This window comes from Trichomycterus rosablanca, chromosome 8 (genome assembly GCF_030014385.1).
Source record: "Trichomycterus rosablanca isolate fTriRos1 chromosome 8, fTriRos1.hap1, whole genome shotgun sequence".
NCBI lineage: Eukaryota > Metazoa > Chordata > Actinopteri > Siluriformes > Trichomycteridae > Trichomycterus > Trichomycterus rosablanca.
In genome coordinates, this window is record NC_085995.1 from 31595199 (window position 1) to 31622863 (window position 27665).

A 27665-nucleotide genomic window follows, 5' to 3' on the forward strand; every position below is an offset into this window, starting at 1 on the left:
ATACTGTATAATCCATTAGTGTTGCTCATATGGATGATATTTTTATGACTGTAACAGAAGTTTAAAAAGTGAATCATGAGCTTAAGCTAATTATATTATGACATGTAAAACTCTTTCATTTAATTTTCATGTTTTTACCACCACATTACACATTGCAGTAACACAGCCCGGAGAGGATGCCAATACATTGTGGGGATCCTCAGCAACCCTTTCTCCCAGTCATACCCAATCATGTCTGTATACACCGCTGGAAATTCAAGCTAGCAAAATATGCCACTACATGACCTGAGCACCCTGCAATAGCATATTTGTCCCTTACAAGTGTATGTACTTTGACTTTAACTGTAGGCTTTGTTAGGGTGTTTTTGTTATCATTCCCACAAAGGAACACACTTGTTCTGTTTGGATGGTACAAAAGCGGGTAGCACGGTAATGCAGTGGGGAGCGCTGTCGCCTCACAGCAAGAAGGGCCTGTGTTTAGTTGCCCGGCAGGGTGGCCAGGGTTCTTTGTGTATGGAGTTTGCATGCTCACCACTCTGTATGGGTTTATTTATTTACTGAATTTATTTATTAGGATTTTAACATCATGTTTCACAAAACATTTTACACACGTTGGTTACATTCATGACAGGACAGGTTACTGGTTACACAAGATTCATCAGTTCAAGTTTAATGTCAAACACAGTTATGGACAATTTTGAAAACCGGAACGCCCAGAGGAAACCCACGCAGACACGGGGAGAACATGCAAACTCCACACAGAAAGGACTGGGCATCTAACCCTGGACCTTCTCGCTGTGAAGCAACAGTGCTACCAACTGAGCCACAATGCCGCCCCGTATTGGTTTATACTAGAAACTGCCCTAGTGTGTGAATATGTGTGTGTGTGTGTGTGTGTTTCACCAAATGAATTACACCCAACGTGGTAAAACAGACAATAAATGAATGAATTAATAAATTAATAAAATAATGAATGGTACTAAACCATCAGTACAGTCAGAAGCAAAACCTTCTTAACATACTTATTGTTTTTAGACCATAAATTAGTAACTAAATCTCTAAAGGTTTTGGTTGTTAAACAAGTAAAAACACCATATTGGCAAATGTATGTGAACACATGACATGAGTTTGTTGGACATCTTAGTCCAAAATCATGGGCACTGACAAAAAGTTGTCCCACACTCAATGTGGCTACAACACTGTACATTCTTTCAGGAGAGCTTTCCACAAAAAGGTTTGACAGTTCCTCTGGGAATTTGTGCTTAAGTGCATTTGTACGGTCAGGCACTGATGTTGGGCGAGAACTTTCAGTGTTCAGTGGAGTTGAGGCCAGAGCTTCGCCCGGGCCACTGAAGTTCCTGCACACCATGCCTTAATAGATATTGCTATGTGTATAGAAAAAAGCAACATGATACACCTGGTATAGCTGACAAACCTAAACATAAAAATTGTAGGCGTGTCCAAATACTTTTAGCCAGACAGTAAATGTTAACGATTGTCCAAGAAGTGCTCTGTACTAACCTTCATATGTTCCACTCTCTAGTAAGGCCCCACTTTTCTCTAATTCCATAAACCGGTCAACGCTCACAAAGTTGTAGTCCACACCCGGCACTTCACCTTCTTTTGGCTGCCGCGTGGTACCTGGTGACAGAGAAAATGTAGATTTCATTAGGAAAACCTGCGCTAATGACATATTATTTAATAGTTACACCACAAATAAAAAAAAGAACTGTTTTTGATTGGCATGAAATATGGTGATCACCAGCTACTATAAGGCTATGTACACTGATTAGGCATAACATTACAACCACCTGTTTCTACTCTCACTGTCCATTTTATCAGCTCCACTTACCATATAGAAGCACTTTATAGTTCTACAATTACTGACTGTAGTCCATCTGTTTCTCTGCATGCTTTGTTAGCCCCCTTTCATGCTGTTCTTCAATAGTCAGGACTCTCACAGGACCACCACAGAGCAGGTATTATTTAGGTGGTGGGTCATTCTCAGCACTGCAGTGACACTGACATGGTGGTGGTGTGTTAGTGTGCGTTGTGCTGGTATGAGTGGATAAGACACAGCAGCGCTGATGGAGTTTTTAAACACCTCACTCTCACTGCTGGACTGAGAATAGTCCACCAACCAAATATATCCAGCCAACAGCACCCCGTGGGCAGCATCCTAAGGGTCTGGAAGATGACCAACTGAAACAGCAGCTATAGATAAGCGATCGTCTCTGACTTCACATTCACAAGGTGGACCAGTGAGTGGACACGGTATTTAAAAACTCCAGCAGCGCTGCTGTGTCTGATCCACTCATACCAGCACAACACACACTAACACACCACCACCATGTCAGTGTCACTGCAGTGCTGAGAATGATCCAACACCTAAATAATGCCCGCTCTGTAGTGGTCCTGTGGGGGTCCTGACCAGTGAAGAACAGGGTGAAAGCAGACTAAAAAGGTATGTAGAGAAACAGATAGACTACAGTCAGTAATTATAGAATTTCAAATTGCTTCTATATGGTAAGTGGAGCTGATAAAGTGGACAGTGAGTGTAGAAACAAGGAGGTGGTTTTAATGTTATGGCTGATGGGTGTATGTGTGTGTTCATGAATATGTAACAGTGCTGCCTTAAATTTAAAACAAGACATTCCAAATCCTTCTTTTTCTTCCTCTTTCAGCTGCTCCTATTAGAAGTCGCAGCCAGTCACATCAACTCCCTGCATGTCCTCCCTCACCGCATCCATAAACCTCCTCTTTGGCCCTTCTCTCCTCCTCCTGCCTGACAGCTCCATCTTCAGCACCCTTCATCCGTCCTTCAGACATTCTTAAAACATCTCAATCTCTAGCTTTACCACTACAGCATGATAGTTTCTCATGTAATGCCATCTACTTTCTTAAGGATCCAGTACATTCAACACTGAATTCTTTCTTTGCTTTCTTGCTATATCCCCCCCTGCCCCACCCCCAGACATAGCTAATCACGTCTATGTAGATACTCAGCCGGCTGATAGCACTGCTGTGATTCATACCCGGATCTCCGCATAATAGGAGTCAACCATGTCTGTGGGAGGAAAGCCAGAGCCAAGCGATAAATTGGCCTGCTCTGTGCCCACTGTTATCCAGTAAAAACCAGATCCATCATGACCCTAACCCGAAATGAAATCATTAAAAAAATTAAATACATAAACTTTAAATAAAGATTAATAGTCTTCTACATGTCCTAAACATCCACAACAGCCATGTCCTCCCTCACTGCAATCATAAACCTCCTTTTTGCCCCTTTTCTCCCCCTCCTGACTGATGACTCCATCTTTAGCACCCTTCTTCCATCCTCTGGAAATTCTCAAAACATCTCTATCTCTAGCTTAACCACAAGAGCATGATGGTTTCTCATGTAATGTAAACTTTCCTATGGGTAGAGTACATTCAACACTGATTTTTTTCTTTGCTTTCTTGCTATACCTACCCCTGCCCCGTCCCCAGACATAGCTTATAATGCCTGTGTAGATGCCCAGTTGGCTGACAGCACTGCTGTGATTCATACCCGGATCTCAGCAGTGGCGAGCTAGCATAATAGGAATTGACCATGTCTGTGGGGAGAAAGCCAGGGCCAAACGATGAACTGGCTCCCCGTCCAAGGTATGCCTGCCTTGTGCCCACTGTTTTCAAGTGAAACCAGACCTGCCATGAACTTTAAATGAAGATTAATTTTCTCATACATTTCTTATATATATTTTTAAATACTTATTTAAAATCTATCCTCAGTTATGTTTAATGCTTCTATTCATCTTTACTGAGGGTTCCAGTTATTGTCTGTGTATGCAGCAGAAATGGGCACAAGTAAGTAAATATCTAATTATCTAAAGTATCTAAATAATTAAGCACTAGTTTGTATAATGGGACTACACTTATTAAGAATTACATGTAAATGGGAATTTGTCAATTTACTAATTTATTAATAATTTAGACAACCCATTTCTACAAATCTAATTTATTAAGGGTTTTTTTAAATAATAAATGAATGCAGTAAATTAACTTTAAATGAAGGTTAATATTCTCTATGTTTATTCATTAGGGATGCACATGAGTACTCAAATGTCTGAGTCCTAGCAAATGTCATCAATGAAGGATCATAAAAACGTACTCTTAAACATTTGGGATTTGTAGTTTAAAAATATTTTTCAGAATGGAGCATTTTTACCTTCAGCAAGTTTTACCAAGTGAATGTAACACACAGATGTACTGTACCCTGTTTTATACTGTGAGGTGGATAAACGTAACTGAATATTACAACCCCAAATCAGAAAAAGTTGGGACAGTATGGGAGATGCAAATAAAATAAAAATGCAGTGTTCCTTACATTTACTTTGACTTTTATTGCAGACTTTGATTGCAGACAGTTATAAACCTGAGATATTTCAAGTTTGTCTGCTCAACTTCATTTCATTTGTTAATATACCTCCATTCCTGCATTTCAGAAGTTGGGACGAGGCAATTTAGGGCTAGTAATGAGGTGAAAAAACCAAATAATGATGTGATTCCAAACAGGTGATGTCAACAGGTGATTGTAATCATGGTTTGGTACAAAAGCAGCCTCCAGGAAAGGCTGAGTCTTTGATGAGCAAAGATGATCAGATGATCTCCAAACACAGTTATGGACAATTTTGGAAACCGGAACTCCTAGGAAGGGATTTGCATATTTCTCCCTCTACAGTGCATAATATCATTAAACCATTTAAGGAATCGGGAGGAATTTTAGTGTGTAAAGACCAATGGCGCAAGCTTAAGCTGAATGCCCGTGGTCTTCGATCTCTCAGATGGCATTGCATCAAGAACCGCCACTCAACAATAGCTGATATAACCACATTGGTAAGGAATTACTTTAGCAAACCTTTGTCAAGCACTACAATACAGAGTTACATGCACAAATGATACTTGGTATAAGTAAATGTAAGAAACTTTTTATTATTTGCATTTTCCATGCTGTCCCAACTTTCTGATTTGGGGTTGTAGAAGTGACCCAACAGATTCTGTCATTATTAAATAAACTTATAAAAGCAAATTTGTGTAAGGTGTTTCAAAACAAAGTGTGTTTTCCAATTATATCTTTTTTTCAATTTTTTTCAGCCGCTTTATCCTGGTCAGGGTTACGCTGGGTTCGGTTTTACAAGGAAACACTAAGGCATAAGGCTTGAATAACCCGGACACAATGCCGATCCATTGCAGTTTTGCAGCCATCCCCCAGACACAGTCACTCATGTCTGTGTAGACGTAATATACCACTAAAGTAATACTGCACTACTTGAGCGCCTGTTCCAAATACTTACTCACCTAAGAAAAAGACATTAGGTAGATAAAAATAAAATCTCAAAACTGCCACAATAAAAAAGTCATTTCTAAATCTGGAAGATGAGACATGATAATATAGAACTCTTGAGACATATCCGGAAATGTTTGTAGGAAGTTTGAGTAGGGTGTGGAAATGAAGGATGGGATTTTTTAAAAGAACACAGCATGAGCAGATATATGCCATTACAGGGCTTCAGAGAAGTATAATTATCATAATCAATAACAACAGGCATCCTGTAATCAGAGCAACATGATTACACAAAACCCTGCAGCTTCTGACCGAGCCGGGATTGAATGATGAAGCGAAATCATATTTACATTACATGTACATGAAATAGAGTGAAATTGCTCAAGAAAAAAATGCTATTAAGCTTTTTTGGAAGAAAATTTACATATTGAAAAAACTGAAATTGAATTGAAATTGACCAAAAATAAATATGCAAGCCAATCAATAGCTAATTTAGTAACACATCGATTCTGCCTCTCAATAGCAGCTATGCTATTAGAGATAAAAGGAATTTAGTAAAAGCAAAATGATATGTGAACATATTATATACTGTATATACAATCCCAACTGATTCAGTATCTACAGAGCCGCAGCATTTTGTTTGCTGTGTGTATTAACATTTCATCCTAATCTGTAAAGGGAATGCAGTGTTCACATGCTCCCTGATGTCTGTCAACACTCAACACGAAGACACAACATTCATAAGAAATGCTATTTATAGGGCTGCTGCTAGAGCATTCTACATTCTTCTAATTATTTCTACTTAGTAAGATTCAGCCCTGAAGTTGAATAAAGGTCAGGGCTCTGTGCAAGCTGGTCAGGCTTAGCCATAAAAAACTTCTGTTAGACGTCTGATAAATAATACTCATGCTTATTTTTCATTCAGAGGCAGAATCAAATCTCCAAAGCACACTACTATGTGTTTTACATATTGGAATCTGATTTTATCAGGTCACTACTAAGTATAACTACACATGAAGCATTTTTAAAATTTAGCTTTAAAAACCAAAACTTACAAATGCGACAGAATGCAACGCTAGCGATTAAGGGTCACTAATGTCCTTGTTCAGGGGCCCAAAAAAGGCAAATAATTGGTGGTGGAGCTTGAACTGAGATGATGTTCCAGGAATTAAAAGACTGGTTTCTCTACAAAATACATGTAAGTCCTAATTGTTGTTTTGGGTGTATGCTTTAGGGCACTGGCATATTAAAACGTGGACTAATGCCTTAGTCTCAGTTTGCATGTGACACAAACCAGACAATGCAGTGTAAATTGTGGGCCCTTGTCTTTCCAAAACAATCAATTTAAATTGCAAAAGGTGGACTCCACTTGACTTGTAGAAATGTCTCATAAGTAATAAAAGCAAACTAAAGGACCTGACCAAAATTGACCAAAAGACACAGCAATGGGTCTGAATACTTTTTAATCCAATGTACTTCCAGTATATCAGGTAATATTCTTATTATTTTGCCCTTTTTAAATATGAATAAACAAATATTTATTCATAAGCAAAAAATAATAAATAAATAATCAGACAAAAAATCAGTCAGTGAATTAAAAGTGTAAAATTGATTAATCTGTGAGTAAAAAGTCCAAAGAACTACATATTTGTCCGGGACTGGTGCAAACAAGATGTCACAACATTTTCTCAGGCTAATAATTATGAAGGTCGGAAAGTAGCACACAGTCACATTTTCAGCATTTAGCAGACATTTTATTCAAAGCTACCTACAGTTGTGACAGTATACAGTCTAAGCAATTGTTAAGGTTAAAGGCCCAACAGTGGCAACCTGGCAGTGGTGAGGCTTGTATCGGCAACCATCTGATTACTGGACCAGTACCTTAACCGCTAGGCTACAGCTGCCCTTACTTAAAAGGAGTTGCAGAATGACCAGAAAACAGCAGGAACAAACCCTATACAGAAAACAATAAGCAATGAACTGTCACATCTCCACATGTTCCACATGTTCCACATGTTCCAACACTCCACACAAAACTCCTCAGCTTTATTCAACCACAAATCTGTGAAAGTGTAAGTGGTTAATAAACCAGAGTACAACACATTCAGTTCTCTATACTGGTAAATATTATGGTGGAAAAGCATTAAGCTGTCAATCATGAGTAAACAGAATAACATTTAGTCATTTGGAAAACCCACCAGCAAGTGTCAGAGCAGCGCTTACATCCTAAAATTTCCATAATCTGTGTTCTGAATACCAGTGTGTGCTGTTCTGTCTTAACTCCTCTTCACTTCACTACACTACCTCTACTTCAATGAAACTCATCTCTAAATATGTCCTCTGGTGATCAACATTTATGAGTTTTGTAAAGTTAGAATGAAATATATTATGTTGTAAACAAAACTAGAGCAGCTACAGGGGCTATGCTAATCAAAAAAACTCGAAATGTATGCAGCCCAGGGTTACTGTGTTAAAAAAAAATGGACAATGTGTAGCAGAAAATGTATTTTTCATACACATAAGAAATTCAAAAGGACAAAGTATACAAATGGTTTTTTTTAATGCATTTTTCTCCCCATTTTTCCTCCCGATTTAGCGCATCCCAATATAAAAAAATTACCTTAAATTGTACATTTGCTGCATTTAGCAGTGACTTACAATTATGACTGAATACGATTTGAGCAATTGAGGGTTATAAGGACCAAGCAGTGGCAACTTGGTGGTGGCCGGGCATGAACTGGCAACCTTCTGACCACTATTTTAGTACCTTAATTGCTGAGCTTCCACTGCCAATGCAAAATCACAATCCAATGTTCAAACCTACTGCTTTATGAGCAGCTTGTAAAAAATATACCACGTTCCTTTTAAAGTGTCTTAAAAAACATAAATCATGTCTCACGTGACAAACCAAAAGTCATTTGAATGATTTTATGATCAACAGTGTGTTAATCAACAATTGCTGCAATCTATTTAGCTTTTTTTCAAGCAGTGGAAGCTCAGTGGTTAAGGTACTGGACTAGTAGTCCAGAAGTTCCTGAGAAAGGCACTTAGTTATTAATTACTTGGATTGTATTTGGGCATGATTGTAAGTAACTTTGGATAAAAGCATCAAGTGCATACCAAAAATGCTATCCAGGTGTCCCCCCCCAAAGGTCTACATAATTGGTTGGGAGTTTTCCAAACTCTGAGTAGTGCATTTAGCCGCTTTAGACTTCAACATCTTGGACATTTTGTCTAACCGCCTGCTAGTGTAACCGAGCGTCTTTAAAGTATGCTTAGTTTATAATGAAAGAAATTCTGTACATAGACAAACTATTGAGAGCAAAATACTTTACTGGTTTGTTCTTTTGAGGCGCAGCACAGACTACAGAGAGATGATCGCATGTGTAGAGAAGCACACTTTTACATTGATTATGGAATCCACAAAGGGACAAAAAGCACTCAATACGAAAACACACATCAAACACTGTCAGCACAATACACCACAGAAAAGTCTGTTACACCAACTAGGACTACCTTACACGCAAATGAGAAATGTTAAATCACTAAATACAAGCCTTACAATTTGAATTACACAGCAAATTGCATATTACATGGGAAACGGCTCATTTCACGGTTTGTGGCGCAATTTTTACGGTCGTGAATTAGGTAGGGCCTTGGTCATAATATACATTACTTAATATACATTTGACCAAAGGGTGAGGTTGGTGTTGGTGTTGAGCATTTTTATCTCAAACAATGTCATTGCATACAAGCAAAACCCAGTTGGTAAAGTGATCTAATACTCTAGCCCACCACTGTGAAGAGCTCAATATCTTGAGTTTGAACCTCAGTGGTGCTACTACCCTGTCTAGGCACACAACAAACACAAGTGGTTTGAGGGTGTGACTGAAAGAGCGAGTTAATGGAGGGAAGGCAAAAATGCAACCACTGCTGTCTGGTCAAGGTGTCAACCCAGGTAGTGGAGGAACAAACAGGGGCATGATACGGCTTTGTATGAGAATGCACTGCAGCCCAAAAATGCATTATGTAGTAGGTGGGTGCTAGTCGGCAGCCCTTTTAGACCAGGATTGGGATTGTGCAAGCAGTAAAAGAATTGTTATAGGGAACTGAAATTCACCAGATGGGGAAGGGGATTGGGCACCTAGGTTTTTGTGTGGAATTGATTCCTAGCTACCAGCTGTGCCAACATGCTGCCTTTATTCAACATAAAAGGGGTTATTTACTGGGGTTGCGCATGAGTCCAAATTAAACCCCATTTTCCTTCTATGTCCCCTTCTTAAAACAAATTTTCAAACACATTTGTTGATGAAAGCTTCGGTTAGCTCTTCAGTCATGGAATGTTTACCACAGAATACACAATGATATCTATCGACTGCAGGTGTTTTTGCGAATCCTGTCTGTTTGCTAATTGTGCCGCAGAGCTTTTAGGAATGATAATCGTAGCCAAACTAATTGCTCACGTTCTGCTCACATTTCATCCCAAACAATGGTCTGGTATTAAAGTCCTGTAATTGCATCATAAATATGCCCTCGCACCTGTCACAACTGCTTATAAGCAATCAGATTAGTGTGCAACACATGCCAACTATTTGCCTTTAAACTGCCTACAGGAATTAAGAATTAGTCAATGGATCCCCTAGAGGGACCGGCTCTGTACAAGGATGGCCACGATTATGCCTGTAAGTAAATTACAGCTGCCACCGAGATAGCCAGTGGCATGCTGCATACCAATACCAAGCTCTTCACTGCAGTGACACGGCATCCAAAGTGACAGGAAGGATAAAAAAGAGCATCTAATAGATCCACAGAGAAAAATAAACCAAGCCATGATCAAATAACTGGAGGGTTTCTGTGCTGCACAAAAAAACAGGCCGTCCTTTTTGGTAAACATACAACTGAAGCTGGACACCTGACCATGTGCTTGAAGGACATTCCATTTTATACCCATGGGCACTGATATGGAGTCCTCCCCCTTCTCCCACCTGCACTAACAGCCTAATCAATGCTACGGTGGCTACAAAATTTTGAAATGTGTTTGTGCAAATTTGTGCCTATTTGATAAACGAAGCTTTTCTGAGGTCAGGCACAGATGTAGGACAAGAAGCTCTGGCTTGTGTTGGACGTACTAATTCATCCCAAAGGTGTTCAGGCATATGAGGTTTCCTCACATCAAACTTGTTAAATCATGTCTATGAGGCCGCTCAGGTGGTGCAGCGGTAAAACACGCTAACACACCAGAGCTAGGATTTTGAATACATCGTATCAAATCTCAGCTCTGCCATCCAGCCATCTGCCAACGATTGGCTGTTGTTCATAAAGTAGGATTAACCCGGGTAGGGACTCCTCATAACTGAGCGAAGTAAGACCTCTGCTGGCTGGTTGATGGCATATGCACAGAGTTGAGGAATAATGCTGATCAGGGTGTAGCTCTCCGTGCACAAAGCTGATCGGCATATAAACTCGTTTCGTGCAGGTGAAAAGATGCAGTCGGCTACTGCGCACGTGTCGGAGGGGGGTGTGTGACAGTCTTGCTCTCCTCAGTCAGGGCGGGGGTCAGCTCTAGTAAAGAGGAAGCATAACGCAACCAGGAGAAAAAGGAAAAAAATGCATTTAAAAAATCACTTCTAGGTACCTCACTTTGTGTTGGAACAAAAAAAAATTCTTTTATATAGTTGATTTCATTAACTAGTTAGCACTGAGTCTGGCTGAAAGACCTGAACTCTATAATTAGGAGGCATGTCCACATACTTAGTAACGTAGTGCACAGCTTTGTGTTTGTGTCATAAAGGTCTGGAGTCGATTATCCCTGCAACACTAATCATTAGAATCATTGTTTCATTGTTAATTGTGGGTTTTCAAAAAAATATGACCACATCTGTTGGGTCATAAATACTGTACATATGAAGCAACATACAATGATTATAGATCTGCTGGGCGTAATAAGTTCTTTATGGCCATTCATAAAAGGTCATTCAATTTTGTAGCATGGCCTTCTAATTCAATGTTAGTAGCTATGATTTACTATAGCTGGTGACTTTTCGGTGTCCAGATAAACAGGGCTAGCTTAACTGCACTCATTAGGTTACAGTGGTAGCCTAGTGGGTAGGACTTTGGGCTGTTGACTAAAAGGTTAAGGATTCTTAACCCTCTCTGCTCCAGGGGCGCCGTACAGTGGCTGACCCTGCGCTCTGACCCCAGCCTCCAAACAAGCTGGGATATGCGAAGAAAGAATTTGGTTGTACTATACCATGTGTATACACCGATCAGCCATAACATTAAAACCACCTCCTTGTTTCTACACTCACTGTCCATTTTATCAGCTCCACTTACCATATAGAAGCACTTTGAGTTCTACAATTACTGACTGTAGTCCATCTGTTTCTCTACATACCTTTTCAGCCTGCTTTCACCCTGTTCTTCAATGGTCAGGACCCCCACAGGACCACCACAGCGCAGGTATTATTTAGGTGGTGGATCATTCTCAGCACTGCAGTGACAATGACATGGTGGTGGTGTGTTAGTGTGTGTTGTGCTGGTATGAGTGGATCAGACACAGCAGTGCTGCTGGAGTTTTTAAATACCGTGTCCACTCACTGTCCACTCTATTAGACACTCCTACCTAGTTGGTCCACCTTGTAGATGTAAAGTCAGAGACGATCGCTCATCTATTGCTGCTGTTTGAGTTGGTCATCTTCTAGACCTTCATCGGCGGTCACAGGACACTGCCCATGGGGTGCTGCTGGCTGGATATATTTTTGGTTGGTGGACTATTCTTAGTCCGGCAGTGACAGTGAGGTGTTTAAAAACTCCAGCAGCGCTGCTGTGTCTTATCCACTCATACCAGCACAACACACACTAACACACCACCACCATGTCAGTGTCACTGCAGTGCTGAGAATGATCCACCACCCAAATAATACCTGCTCTGTGGTGGTCCTGTGGGGGTCCTGACCATTTAAGAACAGGGTGAAAGGGGGCTAACAAATCATGCAGAGAAACTGATGTACTACAGTCAGTAATTGTAGAACTACACAGTGCTTCTATATGATAAGTGGAGCTGATAAAATGGACACTGAGTGTAGAAACAAGGAGGTGGTTTTAATGTTATGGCTGATTGGTGTATGTATATATGACAAAGGTAATCAATAAAAGTTACAGAACTGTGCTAGAGTCTTAGACCACCACTAGCTTTGTTGTTTTAGAGATTTTAATGCCCGTCCATTTTTATTTTCCAGTCTTTTTATTAAGATACAAACATAATACAAGAAACCAGTACACAAAATGAAAAAAAACAAAACTTTTCAGAGCAAAATAGCTTCTACAGTCAGAAGTCAGTATTTCGTGTGACCTTCATTGGCACTAAGTACATCCTAAACTCTTTTGAAGAGACTGAGAGGTTTTAGCAATGACATCAATTACGGTTCCATTCCATTTAGGTTTAAGAGAGTCAGCTTCCTGCTCTTGCTCAAGTGTTAGGGGAGGTCACGCTGAATGCTTGCCACTTCAGCCTATAAAAGCTGTTTTTAACACTGCAAATACATTATACAATACAATTTCTTGTATTTTCTGGTTGTATTTGTGGTGGAACTTCGAAATTCCTTAATGAAATACTTCAGGATTATGAGTACAAAAGAGTTTTATTCTTGTCTGCAGAGAAAGATCACACCAACCAAGTCTCACATGGAAACTCGAAGAGTGCAATAAGACAATAACCACCCTTTATACCCCCAGGCCATCAGTAAACAGATAAACAGGGCTAGCTAAACTGCACTCATTAGGGACAGTGGTAGCCTAGTGGGTAGGGCTTTGGGCTAACTGAAAGGTTGAGGGTTCTTAACCCTCTCTGCTCCAGGGGTGCCGTACAATGGCCTGTCTGCAGATAAAGCTCACACCAACAAAGTCTCACATGGAAACTCAAGGAGTGCAATAAGACAGAAAGAAAATAATCACCCTTTATACTCCCATCAGTAAACATATAAACTGTGACCTTGTAGGACTGTGGAAGATTCCACTGTTAACAGAGATTTCTTAGCTAGAACACAGGAACTGGTCTAAACCAGCTAGAACTGGGTTTTGGACGTCATATAACGTAATTGATGCACTTCTTGTCACATACACCACTTTACAGTAACATTCCATTGTAGCAGTATTCTTGGAATATTGGAATATGATTACTGGCAACCATGCCTTAAGCATTTCTACCCACATATTCTAATAAAGTTTATTTATTTATAAGGATTTTATAATCATGTTTTACACACTTTTACTACATTCATGACGGGACAGGTAATCACTGGTTACACAAGATTCATCATTACACAAGTTTAATGTCACACACAGTCATGGACAATTTTGTATCTTCAATTCAGCTCACTTGCATGTTTTTAGACTGCGGGAGGAAAACGGAACTCCCGGAGGAAACCCACGCAGACACGAGGAGAACATGAAAACTACACACAGAAAGGACCCAGACCCCCCACCCTGTAATTGAATGCTGGACCTTCTTGCTGTGAGGCGACAGTGCTACCCACTGAGCCACCGTGCCGCCCCTATTCTAAAAAAGATACTGAGAAAAAAATTACATATGGTCATTACATCAATGCTAATTATTGTATTTATTATATTTTATTTGGATTTAATGCTAAATTTAGCACATATGTATGCTATTTATGGCATGCTAGGTATTATATACATATGGTATGATATAGAGTCTGTTTATAGTTTTTTTGAGTCCACTTTTCATTTTTATGGCTGTAGGATGCATTAGTACTGTTCTTGTATTTTCTTGTGTAAGGATTTCTTTTATGGTTCCAGGTATAATTATTTGTTGCCTTTCTTTAACATATTTAGAGCATTCTATTAGGATGTGCTTTATCATGATGGGTGTTGAGCAAGAATCACAAGTTGGGGGATTTTGTCTTTTTACAGCTATTTATAAAGATTAGATTATACATATACAGATCAACCTTAGATAGATGCTGGTACAGAAGACTCCATCCTTTTGAAATTATTCTTCTAAGCACCAAGCAACTATAGTTTCCAGCTTTATCAGCAGACACACACACTCAGAGTGTGTTACATCACTGAAAGAAATCACAGCCTGTCAAGGTGTTTTTTTTTATCATCCTATTTAATCTGAACAAGAAAAGTCCATTTTCACTCTGGGGCTAAAAAATACACCGAGCAGAAATGTGGCTTTAAAGTACTGACAACGTCCTGAATAATAAAAAGCAAGACACAAAACATCCAAAAATTCATCTCACATTTACTAACGGAAGAGTGAGAGACTGGGTGATGAACGGTAAAAAGTGAGAGATAAAATGTGAGGAAGAAAGACAGCATGTGCAGCTTATGTAATATAAAGCAGGGGGGGGTGTATTACAGATCCGGAATATTCTAATATTATTCAAATAAACCATCCTGTCAATGTGATTCTGCTAAAGTCTTCAAAATGTACCTAAATATGGACGGATTTTAGTTCTGCTGAATATTAAGTCTAAGTTCCAGGAGAGGTCTAGATGGTGTTACAAATCCAACCATATTTATACACAATACAGCCAAAACTTTGTGGATGCCTAACCGCAAGGTTGCTGGACATTCAATTTTAAACATGGGCATTATTATTATTATGGGCGTTATTTACATTTACATTTTTGGCATTTAGCAGACGCCTTTATCCAAAGCGACTTACATTACAGATACAGTCTGAGCAATTGAGGGTTAAGGGCCTTGCTCAAGCAGCAACCGGGCAGAGGTGGGGCTTGAACTAGCGACCTTCTGATTACTAGTTCAGTACCTTAACCACTAGGCTACGGCTTGCCTTTTATAACCGGCTTGCTACGATTATAAAAGACTTCACTCTTTTGGGAAGGTTTTCTTGAAGATTTTGTGCCCATTTAATTAAAAGAGCAACTTTCCAGTCAGGCAGATGCTGATGTTGGACTAGAAGTCCCAGCTCACAAGTGGCATTCCAATTCATGCCACTGAATACGCATTAGTTTGTAAACAGAGGCACAGTCATATAGGGCAGTGGTTCTTAACGTTTTTTCTTAGTCCCCCCTCTTTTAAAACTGGGCGACACGGTAGCTAAGTGGGTAGCACTGTTGCCTCACAGCAAGAAGGTCCTGGGTTCGATCCCCAGGTGGGGCGGCCCGGGTCATTTCTGTGTGGAGTTTCCTCCGGGTGCTCCGGTTTCCTCCCACAGTCAAAAGACGTGCAAGTGAGGTGAATTGGAGATGCTAAATTGTCCAGGCCTGTGTTTGATATAACCTTGTGAACTGATGAATCTTGTGTAATGAGTAACTACCGTTCCTGTCATGAATGTAACCAAAGTGTAAAACATGATGTTAAAATCCTAATAAACAAACAAACAAACAATTAAAAAAAAAAAAAAAAAGTTCTGGGACCCCCTTGACACGAGTTATGATATTATTCTTACGAATTTAGCAAGGATGATAAAAAATACTGTCTTGTTGCTCATGGGAGATTCGATGAATCCATGATGAAGGTATAAATCTTGGTATTTCCTGTCTTTGGCTGTTGTCATGAGTTTACTTCTGGAAAACTGGGTCTGCTTCAACAGGATCTGCATCAACAACTGATTCAGAATTTATAGTCCCCAACCATTGACCTTTGCACTTTTGAGGTGGGTGAATCAAATATGTTTATTCTCAAAGACCCATGGTATGCTACAGGCGGTTTAAAATAGATTTATAACATCACAAGAGATCTTCCCAGCTCCAGCCTATTGATTTTCCAGTCCCATCAAGAGTCATTATTTTTTACTGTTCTTAATCAAATGCAACAAGACCCACCTCAGGGCCCGCTGAGACCCCCTAGTGGGCCACGCCCCCCTGGTTGAAAACCACTGATGTAGGGACAGGACAGGGCCTTGTTTATACACCTGCTAACACAGACATGGCTAAAACACCTGAACTTAAATCAGCGTGAGCGTCCACACCCATTTGGCCGAATAACATTTCACAAGTAGAGCAAAAAGTGTAGTAACCACGTAGTTGCCTGCTAGTTCTTCCTTTTAGTTATGCTGTGATAGTGATTGTCATGTGATTTGAAACGGGCTGTGCATGCAAGAAACCCCTCAAACCTCACACAGCTGAAGAAATTCTGCATGGAGGAGTGGGAAAAACGTTCTCCCAGTCAATGTCAGAGACTGGTAGATGGTTATAGGAAATGTCTAATTAAAGATATTTTAGCTAAGGGGGGAATACCAGCTATTAGGGCATAGGGTGTCCTAACTTTTTTCTCACAATCAATTTCCATTTTTGTTCTTTACATTTTACAACTTGTGTTTAAAAGTAATTTTTTTGTGTGTGTTTTCTTTGTTTAGTTATATAAGCTGCATCGCTCAGTACTGTTCAAAGGAAGCTTGAATGTTCATATGTTTAAATATGTTAAAAAAGACAAAGGTTCTCATGGGGTGTCCTAACTTTTTCACATGTCTGTATGGTTACCGGAGTCTCATGCTACTCTCTGCACAGCTGACATTTTACTCTTAATCATTTCATATCACATTTTAACTAACTGTCATTTACTCCGTGGTGGTTCTGATGGGAACCTGTTTACCAACCTGAGGTTGCCGTGCCAACAATGCTGCTGCTGCTAGATATGACGGGAACCTGGCATGTTAGTACTGAAAATGTCCAGAACTCACTATTGACTTTATCACAGACTGAATTAAATAATGAAGAACTCAAACTGCTTGTTTATTCCTTTCTCTGGTTTTAGTTTAAATTATTTTGTGTGTGTGGTTTGTGTAAATTCAATTTATTCAAATTATTCTCCAGGCCACCCACAGAGGATGGGTCCCTGCTGATTCTGGTTCCTCTCAAGGTTCCTTCCTGTAATTTTAAGAAGTTTTTTCCTTGCCACTGTCACCCTTGGCTTGCTCAACACGGGTTTTTTGGTCTGTCGGTCTTGGATTCTGCAAAGTTGCTTTGAGACAATGTCTATTGTAAAAAACGCTATAAAATACATTTGACTTGACTTAGTGATTGTATATTATTGTTTGTTTATTAGGATTTTAACGTCATGTTTTACACTTTTGGTTACATTCATGACAGGAACGGTAGTTACTCATTACACAAGATTCATCAGTTCACAAGGTTATATCGAACACAGTCTTGGACAATTTTGTATCTCCAATTCACCTCACTTGCATGTCTTTGGACTGTGGGAGGAAACCAGAGCACCCGGAGGAAACCCATGCAGGCACGGGGAGAACATGCAAACTCCACACAGAAAGGACCCGGGCTGCCCCACCTGGGGATCGAACCCAGGACCTTCTTGCTGTGAGGCGACAGTGCTACCCACTTGGCCACCATGCCGTGATTGTATATTAGCCGACCTCTACATTTTAGTTCTATACTCTTCTGTAGACTCTTCTGCAGACACCTCATGTTCTCCTCCTTTCATACATTGTAATTCTAATATGACACGACAAATCCTCCTGACTCAGGGCTGGAGATGAAAAGCCTCATGGAGTTATCTAAAGACTATGATGAGGCAGTTTTCAGGCAGCCGTGAAATAGCAGAGCGTTCTTTCCTGTGTTCACATGCAGCTGCCACTCTCGGCTTCTCAAAAGGCCTGAAAATGACACACAGGAACCATAAAAGAGACTCTTTGCATCAGCAGCATGAATATGTATGAAGTTCAGCGGTTGGATTAATATGAAGTGTTCTCCACAAACAGCTTTTTGGATGAAATCTTTGCAACCCGAGAACTAAAATATGCTCTGGATGGAGCTCTTATTTTAACAGCTCGCTGAAGAACTAGATTGACTATATTCCCTAAAAGGGAAACACTTGGCCAAAAGTATGTAGACGAGGGGCGATGAGGTGGAGCAGCGGTAAAACATGCTAGCCCACCACTGCTAGGATCTCAAGCTCTTGAGCTCAAATCTTTGCTCTGCTATTGGCCGATCAGGTGCCTACACAGACGTCTTCATTAGGATTTTAACAGCATGTTTTACACTTTGGTTACATTCATGACAGGAACGGTAGTTACTCATTACACAAGATTCATCAGTTCACAAGGTTATATCAAACACAGTCATGGACAATTTAGTATGTCCAATTCACCTCACTTGGATGTCTTTGGACTGTGGGAGGAAACCGGAGCACCAGGAGTAAACCCACACAGACACGGGGAGAACATGCAAACTACACACAGAAAGGACCTGGACCGCCCTACCTGGGGATCGAACCCAGGACCTTCTTGCTGTGAGGCGACAGTGCTACCCACTTAGCCACCGTGCCGCCTCGACTGGTTGTGTCTGAGGGAGGATGGACTGAAGGGATTCCTCATCGCTGTTTAATTGCAGCCTCTGTGGGCTTGTTAAAGGCACCTGCACAGAGATGGTGAATAATAGCGAGCAGTACGTGACTCTCTGTGTGTGATACAGTCTGCAGCAGTAAAGGAGACACTACTGGGGTGACTGGGTACGACTAGATTGGGGAAATGAATAAATATAAAATAATACACAAGTCATACTTGTTGCAAAGAGGTGTAAAATCAATTAGCAGGTGTTTAAAATTAACTTAGAGGCAAACGTTTTCAATTCCAGCATAACAGAGCTTCTGTGTATGAAGACATGGTTGAGTTTGGTGAGGAGGGACTCCAGTGGCCTAAACGTAACCCCAGTGAACAGCAAATTGTTGTTTTTTTTTATATGAATGGGCACAAATTCCCACAGACATGCATTAAAATCTTGCAAAAAGCCTTTCCAGAAAGATGGAAGCTGTTAGATGCAAAGAGGGTTAAGTGGGTTGACAAACTCCATATTATTGCCCATTGCTGTTGAAAGAGGATGTCCAACCAGCTCATAGTCAGATGTCCAATGTCCACATACTTTTGGACATATTGTCTATCTTGCATTTTACAAGTTCAAGTAAGAAGTTGGGGGTTTTGGACTGCACGGTGGCTCGGTGGGTAGCACTGTCGCCTCACAGCAAGAAGGTCCTGGCTTCGATTCCCAGGTATAGTGGTCCGGGTCCTTTCTGTGTTGAGTTTGCATGTCCCCCCCCGTGTCTGCATCAGTTTCCTCTGGGTGCTCTGGTTTCCTCGCACAGTCCAAAGACATGCAAGTGAGTTTAACTGGAATTACTTAATTGCCCGTGTGTGTGTTTTAAGGTGTGAATGTGTTTGTGTGTGTGCCCTGCGATGGACTGGCACCCTTACTAGGGTGTTTGTGTGTGCCTTGCGCCCACTGAGAGCTGGGATAGGCTCCAACACCTCCCGCAACCCTGATTACAATGGGCGTTTAATTTTTCAGCCACAGAACAAACACCAGTATTTGCTTAATGGTTTAAAGTGTTTAAATGGACTAGTGATCAGAAGATTGCTGGATTGATCCCCACCACTGCCAGACAGCTGATGTTGGCCCCTTGAGCAAGGCCCTAAACCCTCTATTGCTTGCAGTGTGATTGATTTCAACTGTACATGGCTTTGGAGAGTGGCGTCTGCTAAATGCTGTAAATGTGCAAAAACAGTTGCAGAGATGACTGAAGTCCCAAAACTTGTATGGCAAACATGTTACTTCCAAGGGACAGTGCTAGCCTAGTGGGTAGAGGTTCGGGCTGTCAGTTGGAAGATTGTGGGTTTGAATCTCAGCTTTGCCCTGGAGCCACTGTTGGACTTGAGCAAGGCCCTAAACCCTCTCAGCTCTAGAGACGCCTTACAACGACTGACCCTGAGTTCTGACCCCAGCTTCCAAACCAGCGAGAATATGCAGCAAAAATTTTTATTGTACTGTACACATGTAGATGTATATGTGACAATTAAAGGTTTGATTCCAGCTGCAGATACAGGGTCTGTCTGAAAACCTAGAGAGCTGCCTTGCTGCCTACTGCCTACCTGGGCAGCTGCCTAAGTAGAGAGGATTCTAATAAGACATTGAACTTATAGGGCAGTTTATTCCGACACATCAACGCTGTGTTCGCTTACTAAGCTAACAGAGTTAGCATCAGGCCATTCAAACCAATGCACTGAGGTGGCACAACCCACTAGCATGCCAGCTAACATCTCCCTCCGTGTACTGAAAACGGTTAAATTGTCACTGACAAGCCCAAATTTGCAAATAAATGACACTCGTGCACCTTTAAGCAAAATAAAAATGAATGAGAATTGATTTACATTTGAAAATAACTCTGTTGGTTGCTCCGCATTTGTCCGCCATATTTGAAATCTTTGGCGAGAAAACTTGTGCTGCACAGAATGCTGGGATTGCCTTCACCACTAAGGAAGCATTGGATGCTCCCTCATTATTCAGATTATCACTTCGAAATAAGGTACCTTAGTAGGCAGCATTTTTTATTTATTTATATTTTTTCCCCTCTTTTTTCCCCCAATTTTTATCCCCCAGTCTAGTCGTGTCCAATTACCCTGAATGCATCCTCTATACTGATTCGACCCTTCACCGCTGACTGACGACTCCTCTGAACTGACTTGCGCCCCCTCCGGTAAGCACAGTCAGTACAGACTGCATTTTTCACCTGCACGAGTCGAGTACATACACTTGACGAGCACTGTGTACGGAGGGCCACATCCCATCAGCATTATTCCTCAGCCCTGTGCAGGCGCCATCAGTCAGCCAGCAGGGGCCGCAGTCGCACTCGTTATAAGGACCTATGATCCGACTTTTTACCCCTAACCCTGAACAACAGCCAATCGTTGTTCATACAGCCACCCAGCCCAGTCGGAAAGGCAGAGCTGGGATTCGATACGATGTATTCGAAACCCCAACTCTGGTGAGCTAGCGTACTTTACCCGCTGCGCCACCTGAGTGTCTAGTCAGACAGCATTGAGTGTCTACAGAGTGTCTAGTAGACAGCATTTAAAGGTATCTATGATTTCGGACAACCTTCTTCTCGGGAGCATAGGATGACGTAAAATGCGTCCATGTAAAGAGAACACTAGGTTTTTTGGACAGACCCACAATGATACTAAATCATTGTATAATTGCATCACAGCACATCGAATTATAATTGCAGTAAATTGTGATATCCCCAAAGATGATTATTTTCCTGTAATCATCTTTACAATCTAATCCACAAAAGCTGCAAATCAGTTCTGTTTCTGATCCAGCCTTATTCCTGCAGCTTGTAATTATCAGGCTCAGGCATGCTGGGAGCAGAGCTGAAAGGGGAAGTGGTTCAAGTCCTTGAGGAAAGAAATCTCAGCGCTAGATTACTGTGCGTTAATACTTTAACTGACTCCTTCAGCAGCAGACCTGGAGGTTTGCGAGCTGAAGTTAGGTGACGGCTGACGCTGAATTGCTGCCCTTGCCACGTACCGCCGATGCTGTTAGAAAGACTCGGGATGTCTGGAGGGCTAGAATTTACCTGTAATCGTGTTCAGTTCTGTGCTGACACTCAATGACGGAGGGGGAGCAGTATTCCCTGTCTAATCCACGGTCACGTCAACCTTGAAGCTTTGCACCGCGCTGCCTGCTGAATCGCAAATGCCCGAATTAGGCAAACAACCTGCAGAGCGAGCTGGAGCATGAACGTAGGATCATGACAAATGCTTCTGCACTGTGGAAGGATGGTAAGAAAGATGTACAAACTACATTTCCGAAAAAGTTGGGACGATTTGTAAAACGCAATAAAAAGAAGAATCTATGATTTGTAATACTCAAACAAATGTAGCTGAGTGGGTTGAGCTTTGGGCTGTGAATCAGAAGATTGTTAATTTAAATCCTGGCTCTGCTATGCAGCCACTGTTGGGCCCTTGAGCAAGGCCCTCAACCCTGTCTGCTCCAGGGGCGTCGTACAATGACTGACCATGAGTTTTAACCCCAGCTTCCAAACAAGCTGGGATACATATCTATCAAAAGTGGTCCAAGGAAGGAACAGTGGTAAACCGGCGACAGGGCGGCCAAGGCTCATTGATGCACGTGGGGAGTGAAGGCTGGCCCGTGTGGTCCGATCCAACAGATGAGCTACTGTAGCTCAAAATGCTGAAGAAGTTAATGCTGGTTCTGATAGAAAGGTGTCAGAATACACAGTGCATCACAGTTTGTTGCGTATGTCTAATAGAGTGGACAGTGAGTGAACGCAGTATTTAAATACTCCAGCAGCGCTGCTGTGTCTGATCCACTCATACCAGCACAACACACACTAACACACCACCACGCTGTCAGTCACTGCAGTGCTGAGAATCATCCACCACCTAAATAATACCGGCTCTGTGGTGGTCCTGTGGGGGGTCCTGACTATTGAAGAACAGCATGAAAGGGTGGTAACAAAGTATGTAGAGAAACAGATGGACTACAGTCAGTAATTGTAGAACTAGAAAGTGCTTCTATATGGTAAGTGGAGCTGATAAAATGGACAGTGAGTGTAGAAACAAGGAGGTGGTTTCAATGTTATGGCTGATCGGTGTATGTACAGTGGGGCCAAAAAGTATTTAGTCAGCCACTGATTGTGCAAGTTCTCCTACTTAGAAAGATGCGAGAGGTCTGTAATTTTCATCATAGGTACACTTCAACTATGAGAGACAAAATGAGAAAAAAAAATCCAGGAAATCACATTGTAGGATTTTTAAAGAATTTATTTGTAAATTATGGTGGAAAATAAGTATTTGGTCAATAACAAACAAGCAAGATTTCTGGCTCTCACAGACCTGTAACTTATTCTTTAAGAAGCTCTTCTGTCCTCCACTCATTACCTGTATTAATGGCACCGGTTTGACATCGTTATCTGTATAAAAGACACCTGTCCACAGCCTCAAACAGTCAACCATGGCCAAGACCAAAGAGCTGTCGAAGAACACCAGGAAGAAAATTGTAGACCTGCACCAGGCTGGGAAGAGTGAATCTACAATAGGCAAGCAGGTTGGTGTGAATAAATCAACTGTGGGAGCAATTGTAAGAAAATGGAAGACATACAAGACCATTGATAATCTCCCTCGATCCCGTGGGGTCAAAATGATCATGAGAACGGTGAGCAAAAATCCCAGAACTACACGGAGGGACCTGATGAATGACCTGCAGAGAGCTGGGACCAAAGTAACAAAGGCTACCATCAGTAACACACTAAGCCAAGAGGGACTCAAATCCTGCAGTGCCAGGCGTGTCCCCCTGCTTAAGCCAGTACATGTCCAGGCCCGTCTGAAGTTTGCCAGAGAGCTTATGGATGATCCAGAAGAGGATTGGGAGAATATCATGTAGTCAGATGAAACCATAATGGAACTTTTTGGTAAAAACTCAATTCGTCGTGTTTGGAGGAAGAAGAATGCTGAGTAAACACCATACCTACTGTGAAGCATGGGGGTGGAAACATCATGCTTTGGGGCTGTTTTTCTGCAAAGGGGACAGGACGACTGATCCGTGTTAAGGGAAGAATGAACGGGGCCATGTATCGTGAGATTTTAAGCCAAAACCTCCTTCCATCAGTGAGAGCATTGAAGATGGAACGTGGCTGGGTCTTCCAGCATGACAATGATCCCAAACACACCGCTCGGGCAACGAAGGAGTGGCTCCGTAAAAAGCATTTCAAGGTCCTGGAGTGGCCTAGCCAGTCTCCAGACCTCAACCCCATAGAAAATTTGTGGAGTCCGTGTTGCCCAGCGACAGCCCCAAAACATCACTGCTCTAGAGGAGATCTGCATGGAGGAATGGGCCAAAATACCAGCTACAGTGTGTGCAAACCTGGTGAAGACTTACAGGAAACGTTTGACCTCTGTCATTGCCAACAAAGGTTATGTTACAAAGTATTTATTGAACTTTTGTTAATGACCAAATACTTATTTTCCACCATAATTTACAAATAAATTCTTTAAAAATCCTACAATGTGATTTCCTGGATTTATTTTTCTCATTTTGTCTCTCATAGTTGAAGTGTACCTATGATGAAAATTACAGACCTCTCTCATCTTTCTAAGTAGGAGAACCTGCACAATCAGTGGCTGACTAAGTACTTTTTGGCCCCACTGTATATATATATACACTTTTTTGGACTATTAATGTACCAATGTGGATGAGCTCTATCAGCCTTCTGGTAAGATTCTGGTAAGCCGAGGTTCGGAATCATCATGCTGTGATTTATCGAAGATGTGTTTTGTGGATTTGTCCCAAATATTCTTCATCTGACATATTAGCAGTGTGAAAAGAACTCTGGAGCTCAGAGATAAAGTAAAATGTACAACAAGTAACAACATTTCTAACAAAATCCTTTTCATATCAAACAAAACCTCTTAAATCTTCACTCAGCAAATACTGGAACTGACTGCTTCCGTTTCCAAGCGTATTACTGCACGACTTCTAATCTCTGCTTTTTTAATGCATATAGTGCACTAAATCTGAATTAGAACGCTGCCTGAGTTTCTGGGTCTTCATTTCTCTTTTGTGACACTTCAGTGCTTGCTTGCCCACAGTATATATACATGTATATAGGGTCACTTATACATGGGGGTGAATTTTAGAGTGTAGAAGACAGGACCTAGTTGGATCAAAAGGCCATTAAATAGTTTCGTTCTGTCACCCAGTGAAAATGTAAGCTGACTAAGCCCTGCCAAGCACACTTCAGCTGAGACAGAACAGCCTGCACACTTAAACCTTACTGACTTCCTAAACTTTACCCAAGCCTTGTCTGTGAATGTACTGTTAGACTGAAGTCTAAACAGTTGCCACCGTGCACAGTCAAGCATAAGAACCACTTTTTTTGGGAAAAATCGAAAAATAATCTTAACTACACGTAGGGCGGTCGCGCTGACCACAATTTTGAAATATCGCGGTATAGACCAGCCAACCGCAGGGCATGCCAAGCAACCGCATCACCGCGATATTCACGTTTTTTCTTTCTTCCTTCTCTTTTTTTTTTTTTTTTTTTTTTTTTTTTTTTTGCAGGGTCCATTTTGTTTTATACGCTTACATTCGGGCGTAATAAATGTTAAATGAAATCATAATGAAAATGAGCTAAGAGCGTCATTTTCCCGCAACCTGTTCTCATGCGTTGCTGCTGAGTGTCAGAGTTTGTGTTTTAAAATGTAAACAATGGCAACAGGAATTATAGGCAAGTTTATTAATGATTAAATTGAGTTCACACTCAATAAATACTTGTAATTTAGACTATATTCAAACAGCCTTGGTGTACTAAAACACTTAATGACGGTTAATATGGCATTGCAGCCTGCAAATATTCTCTTGCTGGCTTGCTGGAATGATTTAAATGTATTTTTTCGTTGAATAAAAATGTATTGAAACGAATAATAACTTAAAATTTAGTATATATTATGTTAATTATTCCTACTAAATAGATAGTTAATAGTGGCGCGATAACCAGGCTAGATTTGCTCTGCTCTGTGTATTACTGCAACATCGGTAACGTCGGAAACATCACTCCCCCACTCAGATCCTCTCTAAACCACATCAGGTGAACATGTTGGTTCTTCTAGCGCGCATGATAATGCAGGTTTAAGGTCTTACAGACTTTATTCTATTTTTTTTTTTTTTACCATATTTTGATTAGATTAGCGTTTTTAGCCTAAACACTTTTTCTTTCGTTTCACAGTGTACATCTAGCCTAGGCTAGAAGCTTAATTTAAACCTTTTTTTAATAGAGAAAAGACACGCATCCCTGCTCTGTTCTGTATTTAACAATAAACACGCATTTCATTGGTCTTAAAGCTGTCTCATCTTTGTCATTATAAAGCAATAATATACCGAATCATAGCCTAACAATAAAGCTTGTTTATATAGCTCTAAAATCCAGATCAATTAAGTAATTTTCAAAAACAAAAAAAATACCGCATACCGCAATATTGAGACGGGCTGAATATCGCAAGGGGAAATTCTTTCACCGCGACAGCCCTAACTACACGTACAAATACAGATGAACCCTGATTTAATGGACCTCCATTTAACGGATTTCGGATTTAACGGACAAAATCTGGAAAACTGAACGTCCGGTCTGATTGTTTTTTTTTTTTTCCTAGTCCGGTGTCCCGCCCTAGCAGACATGGTGGCCAATTAGTGTCTGCTGCAGGCACTGCCAATTATGCCCGCTAGATGGCGCCCAGCCGACAGGTGGCAATGCGAAATTTCGAACTGAGGAATTCAGAAGCTCGGCGCAGGGGTGCTAGTGAAATATCCCGCTATGCCACCTGGGCCTGGTCCAATTGCTTTAAATTCCCACAAGAAGCATATCAACACCAGTAGTTCAGTAATTGTCTACTAGGCGGCTTACGTCTCTCTGTTTACATGAGTGATAGGCTTTATTTTCCTGGAAGGCTCGCTTTGTTCTCCACTTTTTCTTAGTTTTTTATGCTTAATTTTAGTTCTAGTGCTTAGTTATGGCTTTGAAAAACAAGAAAAGTGGTAAGTGAAATAGGGTGCATCTAGGTATTGCTGAAAAGTTAGAACTTATTAAGAAAGTGGAAAACCGTGTTTCTCCCCTGTAGTACAGTACACTAATTTTACTATTTATTTACAGCTTTTACATTACATATTTACATATCTATTTACGTTGTTTTACTGTTTATTATACGTGCATGTTTAGCACTTTTGGGAACCTTAGTGTTAAATCAAGGTTACTCTGTATTACAAAGGAAAAACATAGTAGGTGGCAGAATATCACTATCAGCAGGCCAGCAGGTAACTAGAGGACAGTCTGGACTTTACTGTACACATGAACAGACCTATAACTAGGGATGTAACGATACACTCTACCCATGATGCGATACGATTCCCGATACTGGGTTCACAATTTTTTTAAACAAAATGAACATTTTGACAAATTTTGACAAAATACTGTATTTGTGCTTATCTTTTATTTATCTAAATAATGAATGACCTTTTATTTCTGAGGTAGGTACAAACCATGCCAAATAATGCTTATTGTGTAAAAAATTTTTTATATATATATATATATATATAAAACATTATATAAATAAATGAATAATACAAATAAAGAAAGTATCCTCACAAAATTTGGCTGGAAAATCCCCTACCTGGCAACTTTGTGAAGTGCCGTCAACCAGGCGAAGTGAATAGTGCCATTGCCCTCTGCTGTATAAAGTTAATATTGATTCATCTTAAATGAATAACCGATTCTAATCGTGGCACATGTGCACTGATTTTTAACTGTCTTGTTGTGCATCATTACATCTCCACCTATAACTAATTTGAAATCTGCTTTAGTAGTTCAAAAATGTTTTCAAGGTGGCCAAGCAAAGAACAACCGACAGAGTAAAAAAGCAAAAAAGACAACACAGGTGATCAGATCTTTGTGATGTCAGTGATCCAGGAAATGAAGACACAGCTGACTAATTCACAGCTGGCTGATAGCATCATGAGTCCGTCGTAGATGAAGAAATCGCACG

The 27665-nt window shown here is 40.7% G+C and overlaps 1 protein-coding gene across 5 annotated transcripts in view; it reads right to left on the reverse strand.

Annotated features, from left to right (window-relative positions):
* The window catches only part of magi2b (membrane associated guanylate kinase, WW and PDZ domain containing 2b), a 194455-nt gene that overhangs the window by 94945 nt on the left and 71845 nt on the right, over positions 1–27665 (reverse strand). For all 5 annotated transcript variants that reach the window (XM_063000734.1, XM_063000732.1, XM_063000733.1 and 2 more), the window contains exon 3: positions 1522–1641. In XM_063000734.1, coding sequence (XP_062856804.1) covers positions 1522–1641 — 120 coding nt within the window. The remainder of the gene's footprint in view (positions 1–1521; positions 1642–27665) is intronic.